The 20,842-nt window shown below is 39.3% G+C and overlaps 1 protein-coding gene across 1 annotated transcript; it reads left to right on the top strand.

Annotated features, from left to right (window-relative positions):
• adipor2 (adiponectin receptor 2) lies at nucleotides 1–20,439 on the top strand. The gene is made up of 8 exons (XM_079455270.1): nucleotides 1–190; nucleotides 7,124–7,374; nucleotides 15,412–15,564; nucleotides 17,093–17,264; nucleotides 17,842–18,028; nucleotides 18,301–18,488; nucleotides 18,639–18,832; nucleotides 19,148–20,439. Exons 2-8 carry the CDS (start codon nucleotides 7,327–7,329, stop codon nucleotides 19,271–19,273), a joined length of 1,068 nt encoding a protein of 355 aa, XP_079311396.1. The 5' UTR covers nucleotides 1–190; nucleotides 7,124–7,326; the 3' UTR covers nucleotides 19,274–20,439.
• Nucleotides 20,440–20,842: the final 403 nt, after the last annotated feature.

Raw genomic sequence — 20,842 nt, forward strand, 5'->3', positions numbered from 1 at the left:
GAAGCATCACGTGGCGCAATCGGCGTTTACCGATTGGACGCGCTGTCCTCACGCGAGGGGCGTCACATCGGAACGCAACTACTACATCCAGAAAATCCAGCCAGGTCGAGTCAGTCAGTCCACTGGATCCCCAACAACACTCCGAACAACAGACTCAAACAAAACAACGGCTCGCCGCTGACATTAACAGGTAACTTAATCCTCCCACCCGAAACGCACACGTTGTCGCCAGGGTGTTTTTAAACGCGTTTACGACGAGAAACTTGCTATATGTTTTGGCTAATTAAGTTGTTTGTCTCGGTGTCGCTAGCTTACTAGCGCCGTCGCTACTGAATCGGTTCGTCTGTTGTGTTTCCAGATCTTTCTGAAAATAATGTTGTTTTTGAACGATTTAAGACACCGTCGTTTTGTTGTATTTTTATATCTGAAATCTCGTAAATTCACGTTAGACGTGAAAACACTAAGGCTAGCAAAGCCATGTGTATTATTCACTTTAATACTTGTTTGTGCGGGTCTTTTGAGGCTTACTGTGACCCACTAACGTTACAGGGGCTTTTGTTTGTTTTTTGACCTGTATTTTTCTAACTTCTATACGCTCGGACAAAATAATTGTGTAGTCCTGACGGGTTCTGAGTTGTTGATATTTCTTGAGAAATGACAACAAAGTATATTGTGCATGATCGGGTTGTAAACAAACCAGCTTTATTGTAACTCGCACCGAACCGGTAGAGGTCAAATGCCTTTATTGACAGATCCACATGTGATCTGTTGGATTACATAGTTTTAGATTGACTTGATTGTTTTATTGCTGCCTAATGATGTTTTGATTACGACAGCAGACATAATTTCTTTTAAAACCATCCCCAGCTGTCTGTGTTTTTGTGTTAAGAGGAGACCTAGTGGTACATTATGATGCATGGGGCTTATAGCTTGGAATAAATTAGTTGTCAAGTGATATCAAGCCTCCACCTGCTAGTTGTATTTCTAGTTATTCCAGATAACTTTCAACACTGAGATTATGGAGCACTTAAAAATGGCACATTGCTCAACTCTCTTACCACAGGGTGCATTAGCTTTTTTTGGGGGGTATTTTGTCAGGGCCCCTAAACAGTGCCTCGTGAGTTATAAATAGCACTTGTGCTTGTCAAAGCTGCCTGCCACCAGGTAAGCGTCTTAGACCAAACACTTGCCATTTCATGTAGGCTTTTCCGTGCATCAGGATAGTGAAAGGCACCATTTGCTTCCCTCTCATCAGTGATCAATGCACATCAGGTGTGCGCACCTTTCAGATATACACCTGCCTTGAGATTTTAAAGTTTTTTGGTATGGATATAGATGACATCACAACGACATTTTACACAATTAAAAGTGTTTTCATACAGACAAGAGTAAAACCGGCACAGCGTAGATGTAAACTTTTTGTTTATTGTTTTACAAACCAGTATAGTGACTGTTATGCAGAAATGTTTATCTTCTGCTTTGACATAAAATAAACATTTGCGTGCAAAAGCAAAAATATTTTGTCATCATGTTAAATATTATGAGTTGTTTTTAAAGCTTAATGGTGCCATTTTTGTTTTTGTTTTGGTTCTCTGTTTAGCTTTGAGTTGCTTTGCATGTATCAATTGAGGGTAAATAGCTGTTTTGAGAAATAATTTATTATAAAAAAGTAGTTTAGGCAAGCGACGCTATTATTACGTTTGTTTACCGGTAAAGGCTGTTGGTCCAATGTTAAGACAGGTAGACAATTGATTTAAATAAGTGGAAATATCCGTAATAAAGCATGAGTCAACCTGAATGTTTTTCTTCAGTGTCAGCAGGCACCTTATAATAATATTATAATAATCTTGTAAACGAAAAGGTTATAATCCTGAACTACTGAAAAGCGAGGTTGACTCTCTTATTGATTCATCGCAAATCATTGCTTTCGTTTGTGATAGGAATGTGTGACTGTTTACTGTGCTCCACATCAGCATGTCATTCCTCACTTCCCATAATCCTGAGCAAGGTGAGATGATGTTGCCAAGACGATAGACTCCTATGTGGCTCATGCCGTTTGTGTAGAAAATGTACTGGGAACCTGCTCCGTTATCCTTGTCATTTTACTTCGTCTATTCATTCGGACACCATAATTTCTTTAGATCATAAATGTGAGGTTTAGGCTATGTTTACACTTTGACCTTGGCCACTGTGGTTGACATGTGCTTAAGGCCTGCGTCAAGCAAATGGAGCGTTTGACCGAATGCTATGTGTATGAGTGTGAAGGACAAGTTAACCCCTTTCCGCCTTGTGACTTTAAAATACAACGCCAGACGGTCGTGCATGGATGGAGATTTTGCTCTGGTTGAACATGTGTATTTCTGGGTAATTCAATTGAATATCAATCCGTGTTGTGCCGTTTCTCTGTAGATGAGTGGTTGGGGTTTTCTTTGTGACCTACTCACAAAGGGCCTTTTCCACTCTGAGCAAAGTCAGCAGTGCTGGTGGTCAGCTCTGGTCTCATGACATACAGACGGCACACAAAGGCACCTCTAACCCCTCTGCTTGTTCTCTTAGCTGGTCACATGTCCTACACACCCAATGACTGGCTCCAGCAGCTGTTTTTGTTTGGGTTTCTCTGTTCTCTCGCTACTTTTTTTTGTCCATGATTATCCGTAAAATCAGATATGCTGCCAGGTATTTATATGTCTTGTGGGGTTAGCACCAGCTACTTCTGCTTTTGGAATGTTGTTACAAGGTGTTGCTGAACACAATGTATATTTCAGTTTTAGCCTATTCAAAACACAAAGATGTCCTTGTTTCCCCCGCGAAAGATCTCTTCAGGGAAACCAGATTTTCAGCCCTGTTAAAGTCATAAGTAAAAGTCAACTGAATAATTTTTTAAGAGACTTTGTTATTCCAAACCTAAAACAATTGTAGAGAAAACTCTGTGAATGGTATAACTATAAAGAGGCCAGTGATCACAAACAATTGAAACATTATAGAATTGAGTTTGTCTAGAGGTGCAGTGAAGAAATGTCACATATTTGAGTCTTGAGAATTGACAGACTTTATTGCGTCAAAAGTTATTTTTAATATACCGCAGTACCGGTGTATGTAGCTTAAACAATGCATTTATTAATGGCAAAATTGTTACTATTTTGTATTCAACTATTCAGACAGATGGTATTAATTTTCAGAAAGGTGCACATTCTCTTGAAGTTAGGAGCACCAGTGATACCAATAGATATGGTGCTACAAAGGTAAAAGTTAATTTCAAGGTTTTTATCTATTTATTTGCTTAAATATTATGTTTGCAATTTAGCTTTGCTATTATTATAGGTAAAGAATTTTTACATTGTGTAGTTACAAGTTGGCTGTGAAATTTGCATGCATCCTGATTCCTTCACTTCATCATGAGTGCCACCTTTTTATAAACATCATCATTTTGTACGACTTACAGACCTGTATAATACTAATGTGGCATTATTAGCTCACCGTGGCTTTATAAAAGGGCTTTTAAGTCAATCAACTCCAGTATTTTATTTCTCATTCAGTAGAAAATGTGAAAAAAAAGAATACCGCCATGTACCGGAAACCAGTACGAATCTGGAAAATACCGTTATATAAAGGTATGGGCATACCGCCCAGCACTAGATATTACCATGAATGCAATTCCCTGAAACCAATGTTACACACGATCCTAGTGAGCAACACGTGTGTCATCGTCGTATGCGTCATTCACTGTGCTGGCACAGCTCTGCGACAGTCCTGAGATTCAGCTGCTGTCAGACATGAAAAGTTGTGCTGCAGTTCCACGAATCCCCACTCCTGTTTTCAATCTGTCGGTGTGTGACCTTCTGTAAACCGAGAGGTGGGTCCAGTATAGCTTTACGCATGTCAGGCATAATGCTTATATTTGTCAGTCCAATTGAGTTGGTCATTTAAACAACACACGTGGTGAAAGTAGTGTACAGCGACAAAAATCGATGTCCTGTATGGCTCACAAGCTTTGGGTTTGTCCATCTGTGTTGGTTTGTGGTTGGCTGTTGTCCTGCGCAAGTGTCTGTAGAATCAATCGCTGCTGTTAGTGAATTAGAATGTAAGTGTGATTCATTTCCTCATTGCTTACACTCGAACAAAGGCTGATGCTGCAAAGGACAACCATGGTCAAGTTGTCTTTGTTTTCGTAAGTAGGGAGACCACTACAGACGACACAGATGGGTACTTGATGTTACTCCCTATTCCACTTATTTTGATTACCATTCTTCCTGTTGGCCCCATAAAGCATTCACTTTTCGTCATGCCTGTCGAGGTTTCGAAAAGACACGTGCAATTGAAGTGGGGATGTGCGCTTTGCCTGAGTATTTAAGTACAGAATAAGATGGTGATAGAGGAAGTTTTATTGATGTTATTTTTAATAAGTTAAATATCAATTATTCACTGTGCACAATAGATTAACCTCTTGTGGCTAAATTATTTTGATGGCATTATGTCAACAACATCTCTTGACCCCCTTAGTTAAATAAAACGAAATGGTTTAATAAACATCCCCTAATCCTCTGACCGCTGTTGCTGGCCCAAACGGAACATTACAGTTTTTATTGTTGACACAAACCACTGTCTTATGAACGTGAAAGTGTTTTGGCAAACAAAATCTAAACACTTGGCCCCTATTAGGCATAATGGATTATTATTGCTGTTATTTCTGACCTGTTGCCGGTATGAGAAGTGCGAGATGTTTATAGTGTGGTGCTCAGTTGCTTTCCCTTCAAGATGCGTTTTGACACTTCACGCAGTACAGCGTGAAAAACAAGAACTGGGATTGAAATTTGTCTCTGCGGTAAAGGAATGGCTGACGGACTCTAGCTGTGACAGTCAAGCCATGAAAACACAGAAAAGTCAGCAAGTAGCATGTCAGCTGTTTTAGGTGCAAAGGGAAATCTATTTAAAATGCCATTTCGTTCAGGTTTCCCGGTACTCCCCTAGTAAGCCGTTTTGCCGACCTGTGTCTCAATTGATTTTTTTTGTTTTAGATTTTTGAAAAATCGAGACTGAGTCACGCAAAGGATATCGACTGCCTGCTTCTGCGGTAGTCAGATCATTACAAGTTTGTGTTTGCACGTAGGAACACTTGCTTTGTGTCACATTATTTCCAAACCGTGCGCCCGCAAAAGTAATTTCATGCTGTGTTTACATGCGAATGTGAAACTAGCGTTGGAGTTAAAGGACACCGGACCCCTTGAAGATCATTAGAAGTTTGTTTATAGTGAACTTAATGAGCTGATAGTGAACCGATAATGGCTAGTCGGCTCCTTTCTCGCTCTCTCTGGAGCCATGTAAAGTGACATCCAAACTGTATCGTCTTTCTGGTCGGCAACAACACTGTGCGCAACTGCGCATCAGGCAAAGCGAGCAAGTGGGGTCAGTTTTCCGTGCCCGTGTGTTCACGCTTTAACCTAGTAACATTATACCCAAGCAGTGGATGCGACACCAGAGGCGTGCTGAACCTGAGACGTGGGCCCGATTGTGCCCTTTTAAAACTAGGAGATCTGCATGTTTGCAGATTTCAAATTGGACATTGAACATCGTGTAATTAAAATTTCTAGCTGAATCGTATTTCCTGTCTTGTGAACCCAAAGCTGTTGGCACACTTCATTTACAAAAGAAGTGAAACTCTGAGCGGACGGATGCTATCGGTTTTGCAGCTGTGGTTGTGAAGATTCTCACTAATACAAACTTGGCACTGTTCAAGGGTTCCAGCTGATACCAACTCAAATTAAACTCTCTTCAGGCTGGCAAAGTGGTTATAGAAGAAGGCTTATTCGCAGTTATTGGTCAAATGATATGGATGTGTCGTAATAACCAGTCTAATCTCCACTTTGTCAGGGTTGTGCTGATCAGCTGTTTGCTGATTAGCCTTGTTAAAACGATCTCTTTTATCAATGAATTCTTAAGCCTTCCGACAAGATTAGCTTTCTGGAATGGGTTTGAAGTAGGGATGCTCCGATCAGGATTTTTGCAGCCTATGCTGAGTACCGATTTCTTGTCATTGCGATCAGCCGACACCGATTCCGATGCTTTATATAATATATGTAAGCTCTCTGATCAAGTTAACCTTTTTTCAGTTAAATTCATACTATAGATGTTGCCTTTTGTAATATTTTTTGAATTTTGTTATATTTTACAGTAATTATGTAATAAACAATGTTTGTTTATAAAAAATATAATGTAATGGATGGCTGAGTGAGTCACATTCCAGTTGCCAGTTTTTCGTATTCGGCACAGAGGTTACGATAGACACTTTCTCTGTCATTTTGGCGGGTCATAATACATTTTTACCCTTTACTATGGTGCAAACTGATGTTACATGCTAATAAGCATGTTTGTGACATCATCACCATGTACACGCGTTAACGTTGGTTGGACCCTGCGTGACTCCTTTAATTTCAGTAGTGGCGACATTTGATTTTGGCAACTTTGCGTGTCCAAATTTATATTTTAGCCGTCTGGAAAACAGAGTTCTGAGTGTGTGTGTGTGTGTAGATTGGGACCTTGAACAAAACCTTCTGTGTACAAAATAAATAGGCAGTTTTATTGAATAACCAGATTTCAAACCTGTTAAAAAAACGCATTTATCACAAGATGTCTGCTTCATTGAGTTTAGAAAATGCCATTTATAGAAAAGTTATTGACCTGTTACTCTTGTGTCATCTAAGCGTTGCAATAAAGCAGATTAGTAGTTTTGTGGTGATTTGTGAAGCGGTTTTGTAATATACAGTATGCTTTTAGATGTTCTGTAGTGTAATGCTGAGAAGATATGTTTATTTTATAAGGTGGTGTAGAGTTACTGTATATTAGCCATTCAAAAGGACATCGAGCTGCTATTTCTCTGGTCTCAAGATTATCTGCTTTGCCTCTTTTATGCCTTGTCAATGTGACACTGACATTTGTGGCATTTTGTCCTTAATACCATAATAGCTGAAGTTTTTAGCTGGACCATAGTTATACTTAGTCAGGCAGATAGACTGGCAATGAATTGCTTTTAACATAATAATCATATCTATTCTGATAAATTTTTATAATTATTTAAAGATTGCTAATGCTCCTCAGTCTTTGATATTTTTCTTTATATCATTAACAGGTGCAATAGATTCGAGTGTTCTGTCGTAAATCCACGGAGGCCAGTTTTGGAGTTAAGGGTCCTGTGGGGTTTAACATTCAGCAACGGCTAAAAGCAACAGGAACAAGCTGGACGGTGGGGAGGTGAAGGTGGACGAGGCCAAGGCCTTCGTCCTGAGACACCGAGAACCCACTCACACATCCACCTCAGACAACCAGGACTCCATGAGTCCCTCCACAGACCACAGATCAGACGGCCATGCAAAGAATGGGGTGAGTGCCACACGATAGCAGTTTTACTACTGATCTTACACAAAAATGTTGTTTTATTTTCTGTGAACAATGTTCTATAATATAAATTCACTTGGTAAACTATTATTCAATGGTTTCTCATTTTAATGGTTTTTAATGTTTGTAGGTTAGATCATTTGTTTTAAAATGGTAAAAAGAAAGTGTTTTTAGTTTTTTTAATTTACAGCAAATTTACATTTTATATATACAGCAAAACACAAAGAAACCTATATTTCTGCCACATTAAAGTGCGTTTATTGGAACTTAAGTATCTAATAGTAAGTGCTCATAAATAATTCTCACTAAATGGTGCAAGTGCATTTACTTGAAAACTCAATGGACTGTTTATAAAAGCGAATGAACTATTAATGAATGCTGAGTGTAATCCTTTGCAATGATTGCACACTATGTTTTGCGTCTCGGTGCGTTGCAGCCCTGGAGTCAAACATATCCATCATTCAAGGTTTGCTGGGTTTCTACTATATAGCAGTACTGCATGGGGATCACAAAGTTGAGTTGTATTTGTTTGGTAGGGTGTAATTACTCTCCGTAGTCCAATATAGACAGATTCAGCAGTGTTGGTCTCGACGGAGTCTGCGCAAACGCGGAACTGCAGAGATGATAGAAAAGGTTCTCATAGATAATTTGCGCAAGTGAGAATTGATGCCGAGAGTATTTTCCAGCTATTTCTTTTGAAATCATTCTGTTATTTTCAATCCACACTCAAACACACTCACAAACACTATCCGAGTCATGTTACACAATGCGAGTCATTGTGAGCCGCGTGCTAGTGTGGCATGGTCAGGTGAGACAGGTGTAAAACTGCCTCAGGCCATTGAGACGGAGCAGACACCCAACTTGCTTTTCTGGTTTAAGGTAGATCCACGGCAACAACGCCAGGCTCATGAAACATTATACAGGCCTCAGAATGCAGTAATAGACACTGGGTGCTGTTTACTAGCATCGTGTTGATGGCGGACACTGTTAAGAATGTTCTGCACACCATTGTTTTGCATTGAATTGAGACATAATGAATGTATAATTGGACTTGATATCTTTCTTATACACAGGGGAGATTGTGGCGTGTGAGCATGCCTGGAAAACGGGAATGAAGGCTTTTCCCCAGAGTGTGCCATCATTGTGTTGGTTCACATGACCAGGTGTAAGGTTCACCTTTGTGCATTGATGGTGTTTTGTAAAGCCCACGTTAGTGGTTCTTTGTGTTTAGTAAATGTAATACAGAGCAGTTTCCACATGACTGTCTATGCGGTCCATCTGTTCTTTTAATTTTCTGGCCGTTATAGTGTGTCAAGTTTGTTTATATGAGCGTCTCATGCCATCAGCATTGTGCTTAAGAATTGTCTTTACCAGCTTTTGACATGCAGTTGGAACAATAGCGTGTTTAACACAATGGAGCAAACGGCTGATTCTGGGCTCGGAATGAGCATATGTACATATGGGCAAGAATACGGAGTTTTAAAATGTGAAAGTGTATGTTAACAGAGTTTATTAGGACTGTTTTTACACAAATACATGACTGTGTGACGGAAACTTGTATCCGTTACTTTATGTATTATTTCTTATGGATTAGTACAGACATTTTCGGAAAATGTCAACAATGCTGATCCTGAAGAACTTCCTGTTTCATTTGTTTGACATAACCGAACTAAATGTTTGAACAGAATACAACCAGAAGAGCATATATAACTGAATCGAAAAATGAATGTTGTTAACGAATGTCTTAAAATTGAATTCTATGTAGGATTAAAAAAAGTAAAAGGAAATGAAATCGGAAGTGCTTCTAGACGGTGTTTACATTTTCCAGTGGTCTATATGATTTACATTTTGACTGCAGCGGTGTATGTCGAGCCTTTCTTCTGCTTATCAAAGTGTTATCTAAAAACCCTATGCTTGTGTAAACAGACCTGTAAAAGTGGGTTAGTCAAAGTCTGCTTTATTGTCAATTCTGCCACATGTACAGTACATGCATATAGAGGATTGGAATTGCGTTACTCTCAGACCCATGGTGCATACAAATAACCCTAACACAGAATAAATATATATAAAAATGTTATAGTTCAGGTTATATTATTAGGATAAGAATAATGATATTTTTTTGAATTCACATTAAATATTTGTATCATAGATGTTCGTCTGTGCACACTTAAGCAAATGTTTTTTTTTTGTGGTAACAGCGGTACTAGAAGTCTATCTGGTATAGTAGTACATTTTTCAACCAAGAACCTCATAATTATTTTATTAAGAGTAGTTGTTTGTGTCCGTGTGGTTTATTCGCTCTTATTTTTAGCTTCTACAAAGAAGCTCGAAAACAGTTCGGCAAAGTTACCAACAGTTGAACTTTTCTGGAACTCTGTAACAAATTTAAAGCTAGTCCAGTCAGGGCTATGTTGTATAAAGGTTCGTGTTTGAAATGATCAATGTCACATGCGCAAGTCAGATTCGTGGTGCTGAGGTTAGTCTGTATAAAGGTCATTTCATAAATTGAGAAAGAAACTGGTTCGACAACATCGAACATGTGATTGTGGAAGGGAGAGGATCAAAAACAAACGGAGAGGAAAGTTTGTGCATTCACAAAATATAAATTTTGAGTGACAGTCTGCCATGACGGGTGTCTAAAAGTAAAAGGTTAGCTTTAATAAGGCTTTAGTGGGACCCTTATGAAATGAAGTGCTGCAATAAGGAGGTCAAAGATAGCAGATAAAATACATTTGTGTGTTTGCACATTTGGCTGTGTGTGTGTGTACACTGTATATGCCTGAATAAACAACACGGTCACTGTATATCAGGTAACCTTTGACTCACTTAGATTGGCTTATATCTCACACTTGTGAAGAAATTGTTTTGCGTACACCCCATGACGTCATGTTTTGCTGTTGTATCTTAAAATTTGTTTAAGAGATTATATGGAAATGCTGAGGGGCAAACCCGTTCGACTGGATTATAGTTTGCTTGTGACAGATCGTTTGTGTGTAATCTGAGAACATGTTTGTTAAGAATTTCTGGAGTTTATACTGTACGTTTTGCAGTTCTGTTTAGTTTAGTCTGCTCAGCCACAGGTCCTGGGGTACACATGCAATCTTGGCTGGAATAAAACCGCTGCTTAGTTTGATCAAACAATACCTTTGCAAAGATCTAAATGTTCTGACAGATATCTGAGACGCAGGCAGTTTGCCTGTGAAGTGTACTCAACGAGACATGTCTCTCCCACAGCGGGCATGCCATTCCAGAGGCCAGCTACAGGATGTTCCCGACTTTCCGTATCCCTACCCAACCCATGCTGCCTTGTCAAACCTCTACTGCTGTTATTTATCAATGAACACGTGCGTCTCTGTCTTTCAGAGTTACCCCGGGGAGCGCGGTGCTTATTTTAATCCTTACGATGTGCCGGGATTCTTGGTGTAAATGTTTTGACAGTACTTAGCTCGGGTTCGGAGATGTTGCCAAGTTGATACTGTGTCGATTGATGAGGTCATATAAAGATAGCATATGCTCAGATAAACCTTTTGCAATGTGTCCTAATGTAACCCTGGGATGACATGGTGAAACATCAAGCAATAAATAAATGCGTGCTAAAGGAAAAACATGTTTTTTATCTCTTGAATGACCACAGATGCATCAAAGCAATTTGTTGGTTTCAGTTTGCATGAGGTATTCTGTGATTTTGGGAAAGCACAATTTTGCTTTTAAAGAGGAAGTTTTTGGGTTAAGTACAAAGTAATAATGATTCATGTATGGGTTGTTCTAAAACCCTCTGTAAAATCCGAGCACTAGTGTAGATGCTTCTTTTTTAGTGTTTTTTGGGATACAGGATATTTGAGTCCTGTTCAGGCCTTCTCCGGTAGCTCGCACATGATGCAGTTGCTCTGGTTCCAATCTGACTTCAAGACGTAGGATGGAATACAATGTGACCCGCAGCCGTCCCCTCACTAATTTCATACAAGACCCCCCGAGCTGAAAGAGCCCTGCAGACGTCCTGTTAGTGTTTGTTTGACTGAGTGTTTGTTGTCCACTTTGTTTGATAATATAATGAAAACATTCTTGTTTGTTTACTTAAAGCAGTCATGTCACCTAAAACTGACTTCTATTCTTGGTTTTGTGAAATGTCAGCATTCAGTGTGCTTTGTTCACATATTGACGAAAATAAATGTGTGTTTTGCTATAAGCAAAGCTTATGCACAGTTGTTGGTGTTCATATATCCTTATCATGCGTGTTTTTTTGCCATATTTATTCGTATTGTCTCTTGTAAAGGTAAACAGCACTGAAACAAAGCTTGTAAGATGTTGGCAGTGTTGTGGGATAGCAGGTGGCTTGGGCATTACAGATGAGTCATCCTAAAGCCAGCAAATCAGACCGGCTGCGTATTATTTCAGCTCGAATGAACACAACGAAGAGTAGAAGTACTTCACAACAATGTTACAGTGACGTTTTGCGATATATCCTTGTGTTGGTTTTCTTTCATTTCTCTATTATGGTCTGTAATAAACGTACGGTTGTTTAATGTGGTGTATAGGTGGTGCTTTCTGTGTTTATAGTCCCCTCATCCTTTACACAAAAACCGTCCCAGCTGTGTCCCTGCAAGACAAGCAAACTGCTTTTTTTCTCTCTAGAAAGAAAGCGATTATAGTTCCTGGTGGTCTTAGAAGGGGTCGTTTCATCCGACCAATCCTAGTGCATAGAAAGTTAATTACATCTCGCATGTCATTTAGCCCAGAAGCGTGTTTATATTGATTAAAGTTCTCCGGCTAGAGACCGTCTCCAGTTCATTTTAATGTGCTTGCGTTGCTCACGATATCAAATGTATTTGTCATTTTGACTAATCTCATGGCTTTACAGGGTGTCTTTTAAATCTGTGTGTTTGCAGGCTTGTTTAAAATGTTTTGCTTTTAATGTTTTGCCTTTTTGTATTTGTCTAGTCACTTAAGATGATAAAAATAACTGAGCATGTGCTTATATGCCCTGTCTCATATTCATATTTTAAAGCTTTATGCCATTACCTAGATTAAATAATTCAGTCTAGTGTTGTATTTAGTATAAACAATGTTACCTAGAGGCTTTCTGTGTGGTTTAAGAGGGGAAAGATATTTTTTTAAAGGACACAAAGGAATCTCTTCACATATTTCCACACTAGATTTCTCACAACTTTGTCCAATAATCTAAATCAAATCAATGATCATTTAGAAGTACCTTCAGTTGAAACAGATGCTAACTTATTTAGAAAAATCTATTTTTGTCTGTCTTTTTCTGTCTGAACAGTAGCACAGAGGGTAGATTGTCCAATTTCTTTCAGGCCCTTCTGAGTTTAAACTGGGGACTCAACTACAGCATGTCCCCGAAACAGCATCACACAATGACTGAAATTATTGATGATTCATCTCTCTCTATCACACATAAACACACACAGACATTGGCATGCTTTAGGAGTGTGTAAATGACCAATTTGATTCACTGGTTTCTTTCTAGTCAAGTGAGAACTGTATCCTGGCTTTATTCCGGTGTAAAGTACCTGTTCCGTCTCCTACACACATTCACACGTTTATGGAAACGTGTGGGTTAAACACAGTTAGATGAAACGCAATAAATTATACACGAATTATGGAGACACACACACTTACTCCTATTGAGTGTTGTCATGGGATGTCGGTTATTCATGCATTATAGATCTAGTGCTGTACCTCCTCCGCGCTTCATTATGACAAGAGAGACACTCGCGCTGTTAGACGGCCAAACTTTTAAACCGTGACACCTTTGCTCGTACGTTTGTCCCCCAGATTCTGAGAGAAACAGTATGTCTGTTGAAAATACATTGTTCTTTTAAAATCTTAAATTTTATACCAGAATGCACTGGTTGATCACTGAGACACATTCAGTATAGCCTTTAGTGTCAATAGTCTCGATTTATACAGGGCCAAACAGATCTTAGTGTTTCATAAATGTTTTATTTTTGTATTAAACTTTAGTGTAACTCACCTGACACCCTGGAGGTAGTACATGTTATGTGATTGGACTTCGTTTTACGACTCGTTGAGGGAGGGATGTGAGCTATAACCACCTAGCAATAAACATAACCATGCCCGGGCGACCACACACAACAACCTACCATTGTGGTGACGAGTTGTGCACGGACACGCACTACTTAAAACTTAAGCAACATTTAGTCGAATGACTGAACACAAGGCTGAATATGTCGAGACCACTAAAGCGTGTCTATTTATGGTATTGCTTTGAAGCAAAGCAGCGTTAAATCAAAATCAGACACATTTTTTTGTATGATGAAGTCTATAGGCGGTGCGTTTTCATTGACTTGACCTAATAACCTAAGAGTGAATAAAGTGTTGTCTTTGTCTCTCATTTGTTTATATTTCGGTTTTAACATGGACCTTGATTTGCTGCAGGTCGACCCCTGCTGGTTGTTCACCGGTAGTGACGCTTTTAAGGTCATTTATGCAACATATACCGTATTTTGTTAAGGATGCACTCCAGTTATGTCTGTTTCTCAGTAAAGGGGAGAAGTTTATTCGAAAAGCTAGTAGAGCTGGCCGAGTCTGATCTGCTTACGGGAATTTTGTTGACCGAAACAATACCTTACACTTTCGCCTTTTGCAACTTTGGATTTTTCCTTTATATCTCGGGCACTGCAGTTTGGGACACTTCGCCTGCTCCAGATTTGCTACGAGGCCAAGCCGACTATTTATTCAATCCGGGCAGTCCTGGGAAAGCCTGCATGCATTTAAATTGCTTTTGAAGGGACCTGAGAGACAACATGTCCCTCACACTGTTAACAGATAGAGTTACTGATGTTTTCTCACACACCCTATGGGCTAAATATTGTACGTTAGAGTACATAAGACGCCCGGGGCTGATCTTTATGCCCCCTACATAGCACTAAATGTTGGTATAGGAACACGCTGCGCAGAAAGAGATAAATTGAAACGAGTCAGCAGGGCTTTGCCTACGACACACAAAGTGCCGAGAACATGCCGTAAGCAAGGTCATACACTGAAGTTTCAGCAAAACTGCATTGATTTGTGTGTTTGAGAGGAGATGACACTTCGTATAGGTTATGATTGAGTTTATTATCAGGTGAAGTAATAGAATTGGTCAGACTATTAAAATAATTGTGTCTGTAAACAAACTCTTTGAAGTACTACAGCTGTGGCCGTCATAATAACACCACTTTTGAAACCATCTTTAACAAGTGTTGCGTGTCATAAAAGGTAATTGGTATCTAGGCTATTTAACACGTCTGTCAGGTTGTGCATTCTGTCAGTGCTATTTGTTTAATTGTTGGTTGACACACACACTTCCTGTCCTGTTGTTTGGTTTCCTATGTGTTCTGTTCGATACACCTGTTTTTGAACGCAAGAACACGTCCTGTGGGAAGTCGTATTGGTGTCTGCAGGACATGACCCTAAATTAGTGTAATTATACAGGGCCTCCTTAACACAGCCGTTCAGACAACCCACAGACTGTTACAAAAGATTCTGTGATGTATCAAATGATGTTGAAAATGTTGTGTCTAGACGGCTGACACGTGTGTGTGTGTGTGCGTGCGTGCGTGCGTGTATAACTTAAACTCAAACGATCACAAGTTATTCTCGTGTCATGTCTTTTCTAAGCAAAAGGGTGCTTACATGATCTATACGTAAATCACTAAGGTATGATTGTACACCTGCTGTATATTAGTTTACACAATTTTCACATTGTGCCAAATTTAACTTCTTTTGTGGCATGTGTCAAATTTAGAGACATTTCTCTACCGATACTTATAGCTGATTATTCAAAGTTATATCTGCCCGATACAGATTATTGTCTGATATATGGGTGTATCTCTATAGAAAAACCATGGATAATTTTAGGCTTTTATTAAAGTAAAATTCAAAACCTCTCACCTGGCCAGATAAACTTGATATTATTGAGCGAGCACTGTCTAATAAAAGAGATGTATAAAATTTATGATTTCTTGAAACTAAAATCTGTATTATTGTGTATGTTTTCAGTGTCCTACCTTAAGGAAAGCATTACATAAAGAAAAAGAAGAAATGACAGACAGAGACGAAGAAGAAGAGGAGGAGGAAGAGAGAAGCTCTGATGAAGGTCTCCTGCTACAGGCACATCATGCCATGGAGAGGATGGAGGAATTCGTGCACAAGGTCAGATCGTCTCTCATGCACAAACACACACGCATCAGTTCATTTCAAAGCTGAGACCTCATATGAAGTAAACACAGAAGTTTTGTCAAGAGTCTTCATGCGTAGGGTCCTACAGCAAGATTAAATACATGCCCATATGTTGTGAGAGACATCAGCGCACCTGACCCCAGGCCTGAATGCTCACAGCTGCCTCTGCGAGACCGTGCCAGAGAACACAGACAGCATCATTCACAAGCCTGCCAAAGCAGATGCCCATCTTCTTGAGAGGCACATTGCAGGGGAAAAGGAAGTCCTCCTCGAAGGCAGCCTCTTTGTGGCATGCCATGCGTTTCGATGCTGTGCTTTATAAAGTAGCTCGAGTTTTTTTACCCTTCTCGAGTCCCTGCCGTTAATGGCCCTTTCTTCCCTTTTTGCCCTCCCTCTTGGGAGGAAGCAAAGCTTTGTTGGAGAGCAAACACAGCACGAGATCCAATCAGTGCCATTCAATATCAGCATTCAGGTATGCCTGCTTAAAAAGTGCACTTTTAGGAAAGCTCCCTGTGAAAACACGGATGTTGATGGATGACCGAAAGACACGTCTTATGTTGAACCAATCGAATACATGACCTAGTTTTATTGTTGTGTATTTATTTAAAGGCACGTCTTCGTGTAGCTAGGAATCTTCTTGTATGATCTCCTCTCTAGGTTTAGGGAGAGTAGCGTGTCATTTGCTAGGAAGTGTTAGATGTAAACCTCTTAATGAATACAGTGCAGTCTCAGATGTTATCAGGTGGTCGTGTCTGTGACTCGTATGATTGTGTGGTTTTAATCGGAAAACTCTTTAGAAACACTGAGTTATCTGTTTCTCTGCAATTTGACCACAGCTGGTTTAGAGGAACTGGGCAGCCTGGTTTTTGTGACCATGTTAACAAAAATCCAGATGTGGTTTTGTTCTTATTTTTAACATGTGTAAAACACCAAATTATTTTAGTTTGATTTGGTTTTCTAATGAACAAGGTTTACATGGCTACCTTAAAAAAGCTGCATTTATCTGTGTTAAGGTACATTATCAATATTGACACATTGTGTATGCTTGCATACTAAATATTTTTGCACAGCTGTGGTGCTAACAACCTCAGACAAGATATTTTCAGATTTCACAGAACAGGAGTGTTATTTGGGTAGCTAGAGGAATATCGAAGGTATTAACTTTAACCAAACAGGTTGACATAAATGTGGGTGCTTTGAGGGCAACACTGGTGTTGAGAATTATGAAACATTTCACAACATGAGATTGCATATTTACGTCTGCGTTTATGTGCTTTTGTTTAAACTGAACATGTAGTTTGCATTTGCTTCTCTCTCTCTCGCACGCACCACACAGTGTATGACTTTCTGTAGTTTAATGAGAGGCCTTTACTCGCATCAACCAGTGATGTAGACCTGAGCTCTCTAATGACATGCTAGAGAGCAACCTGTCATCTTTCCTTTTTGCTGGGTTGTTTTTAAACTCTTACAGTGTGGTGTGTTTACATTTGGGTTTTTTTAGATGTGGGAAGGTAGATGGCGTGTCATTCCACATGACGTCCTTCCCGATTGGCTGAAGGATAATGACTTCCTGTTGCACGGACACAGGCCACCCATGCCCTCCTTTAGAGCATGTTTCAAGAGCATCTTCAGAATCCACACAGAAACAGGCAACATTTGGACCCATCTTTTAGGTACTACAAATACACACACGCACACCACTTACTTTTTTAAATAGGGACATGCACATACTATAATCTTTGGTTTTAGTTACAGCTAGTTATTACAAATGTCCCAAAAGGATTGATCAGTGAATGTGCTGTACTGCTTTATTCTCTGTTGAGTGGTGCCACCTAGTGGACAAATATATATACAGTCTGCAAACGTGTACTGAAATAGATGGCCTTACGCTGAACATGATACAATTATTTAGAACATGCTGGGTTTAGTGAGTAGTAAGGGTACACTATTGTGTAGTTATTGATTCTTTGAAATCCAGTTAATAGCTGAGCTATAACGTACAAAGCAGATATTTGATGATGGTGTAATACCATTTGTAATAGGTGCATGTGTTGGAACGTAGTTTGAGATTATAAATGTAATTCATAGCAGGCAGTTTATTTATTTATTGTGATGCCAAAGGGTGTGGCCAATTTGTAACCCCACCTTTAAATGCAGCAGCAACATAAATCGACCCTTACATAGTATCAGTTGGCGTTATTTAAATAAATACACACAAATATGTAACCAGTGTGTTACTTGTGTCAACAGGTTGCCTGTTCTTTCTCTGTCTGGGCATCGTGTACATGTTCAGACCCAATATGTCATTTGTGGCGCCGTTCCAGGAGAAGATAGTCATTGGCATGTTTTTTCTGGGAGCCATTCTCTGCCTGTCCTTCTCCTGGCTCTTCCACACGGTCTACTGCCACTCTGAAGGGGTGTCACGCGTCTTCTCAAAGTAAGAGCCTGAAACACACACCCAGGACGATATGCATTACCGCCAAGAGGAACAAAACGTAAAATATTATGGAGTAAATGTTGGCTTGCATTTTAGATATTAACAATGAATATTATTTTAACATAATTAATTGATTGTAGTTATATATAACTACTAGACTTGTCACTGTAAGGTATAATGTGTAATATGTTATATTAAGTAATGTTTACCAGAAAATATATTTAGCATACACATACACAGTGATGTAAATTCAATTTTGTCATTCCCTGCAGACTGGACTATTCAGGCATTGCGTTCCTGATCATGGGCAGTTTTGTGCCGTGGCTTTATTACTCGTTCTACTGCTCCCCTCAGCCCTGTTTCATCTACCTGATCATAGTGTGTATACTGGGGATCGCCGCCATCACGGTCTCTCAGTGCGATTTCTTCGCCACACCTCAGTACCGCGCAGTCAGAGCTGGTAAGACCCCATCCTATCGACAGTTGAACATGGGTCTAAGTGTAGTTTTTTTGTATATTTACACAAATTAAAACACGAGGATGAATTGCAAAAATACCTGATTACTACCTAGGGAATCAGTGATGTATACACACCTTGTTCTCTCCAAAGGTGTATTTGTAGGTCTGGGGCTCAGCGGTGTCGTCCCGACGCTGCACTTTATGATCTCAGAAGGGTTCTTGAGAGCCACCACCATGGGCCAAATGGGCTGGCTCTTCCTCATGGCCACCCTGTACATCACCGGAGCCTGTCTGTACGCTGCCCGGATCCCCGAGAGATTCTTTCCTGGCAAGTGTGATATCTGGGTGAGTTTCAACCTAATTCTGCAAACACTTTTCCACAAGTATGTGAAGCTACCGGAACCTAATGATTTGACTTAATGAAATTTGTATGAATGATATCTGAAAAAAACTTGTTTTGGGTCACTGCTGACTCCTAAATAGATTATTATTGTTTATGATTGATTTACCTTAACAGTATTCTACTAGAATGTCCTAAAAATACTTCACTAAATACTCAGCTTTCCAAGAGCCTTCATTTTGTCACATGTTTAGACCTGTAGTCCTGTACTCTCCTTTGATTTACTCAAATTCTTACTTGTACCCGTTTTCTGTTCCCAGTTCCATTCCCATCAGCTATTCCACGTCTTTGTGGTGGCCGGGGCCTTCGTGCACTTCCACGGTGTGTCCAATCTTCAAGAGTTCCGCTACACAGTTGGAGGCTGCGCGGAAGATGGCAACGTGTGAGCTTCATACCTCATGAGGCCGAATCGCACCACTAGAGGGAGGCGGCGTTCCTCTCACTTTTTCTGCCAGCTGTGTCCCTCCTACCCATTCATGAGTACACCTGTGAGGACAGCAATGACTGACAGTTACACAGCTTCATTTACTCCCCTTTGCTTTTTCTTTTGTTCTCTGTTTGCCCCCTTTAAATAAAAGGCATCATGGGATAATGCGGAAACAGGTTCAGGTTGGCAATTTGTGTTTCCTGAAACAAAATGTAAAGGAAGTGGACCTTTTTGATTTGGTTTCTTGCTGATTGTTGTTCTCTTTGATTGAGAAGAAAAAACATTGTAAAGACAAAACAAACTTTCTCTAGAAAAAAAGCATAAAAAAATAAAATTGTAAATGTTTCTTGGGGTGGGCAGTTAGCCATTTTAAAGTTTTTCATGTAAATAAGATTTCAAAAATTTGGGGTTATATAGATTTGTACGAAATAAAGTTATAAAATGTTTTTTTAAAAAAGTAAGTCATTACATCATTACATTGTTTTATGGAGGTAAATGAGAGGCCGGTAAAGTATTACAGCCATGAGCAGAGGGAAAATCTAAAAAGCTTACATGTGTTAAAATGGGTTAGTTTTGTAAGGGCAAGATTGCCAAAACTAAGATGATCGAAAGATGCCTCCATTTGCTAATGTCCCATACACATCTGAACCCATACCTATAGGATATTGGAAAGCCATAGACCCGATGGAGCCACCCGGAGTCTGAACAGCGGTCAGGACACTGTAACATGAAGGCCTGTGCAGTGACTGAATGCTGTCTGTAAAAAGGATGCTTTTCCTCCAGATTATCTGCCTGTGTTTTGTTTGTTGTTCTTTTCTTCATCTTAATGGATGTGACAGCCTGGTTTGGGGAAAAAAAATCATATGAAAGACTTGAAAAAAAATCTTGCAATTTAAAGTACCTAAAAATTATAATCTGACGGGGCAAGGATGATTTTATTGTTTAACGTTTTGTGTGTCATCATCTGTACATGATATAATTTATTAAAGAGTTTCCATGGAAACATTACAACTCTATAATTTTCCACATTTAAACAAGGGCAATGTTGTAGTTTTCATTGAAGAGCTTTTTACATGCGTTAATATTTATTTAAATTTTTAAATGAATTAAAATTATTTTAAAACGTTTTTGTGCCAGTGTGTTTTGGATGTTATATGGCCTAATGTTTCATCATTGCTGTACAGGTTTGAACCCTTTGTTCAACATAAAACCTTCAACAAAAAAAGCCTTAGTCACACAATTAAATTCAAAGATTCTTCAACTCTCTGAGTTTGAGAAAGTAACAACTTTTTAAGTATTAAATATTACTCAAATGTAGTGATGTGTCTTTAGTATCAAAGTATCCTGTCACACAACAACACACTACTGCATTTAGCCAGTGCATATTGCAAATAAAAGGTTTTGTGTAGAAAATAACCCTCCATTGTTATATGATTATATGTATACTTTCTGTTTGTAGTCCTGAGAACGGAGCCCATATCTCAGGTTAGACTAAGTCAATACAATAGTTCACATCAGTTCTCAATTA

This window comes from Barbatula barbatula (assembly GCF_947034865.1).
Source record: "Barbatula barbatula genome assembly, chromosome: 4".
NCBI lineage: Eukaryota > Metazoa > Chordata > Actinopteri > Cypriniformes > Nemacheilidae > Barbatula > Barbatula barbatula.

Bases quoted from the DNA above. Each gene is read 5' to 3' on its own strand.
- adipor2 (XM_079455270.1), top strand. From the start codon at position 7,327: ATGAGTCCCTCCACAGACCACAGATCAGACGGCCATGCAAAGAATGGG. The intron at 7,375-15,411 runs GTGAGTGCCACA...GTATGTTTTCAG, and splicing joins ACGGCCATGCAAAGAATGGG to TGTCCTACCTTAAGGAAAGC. The intron at 18,029-18,300 runs GTAAGAGCCTGA...CATTCCCTGCAG, and splicing joins GTGTCACGCGTCTTCTCAAA to ACTGGACTATTCAGGCATTG.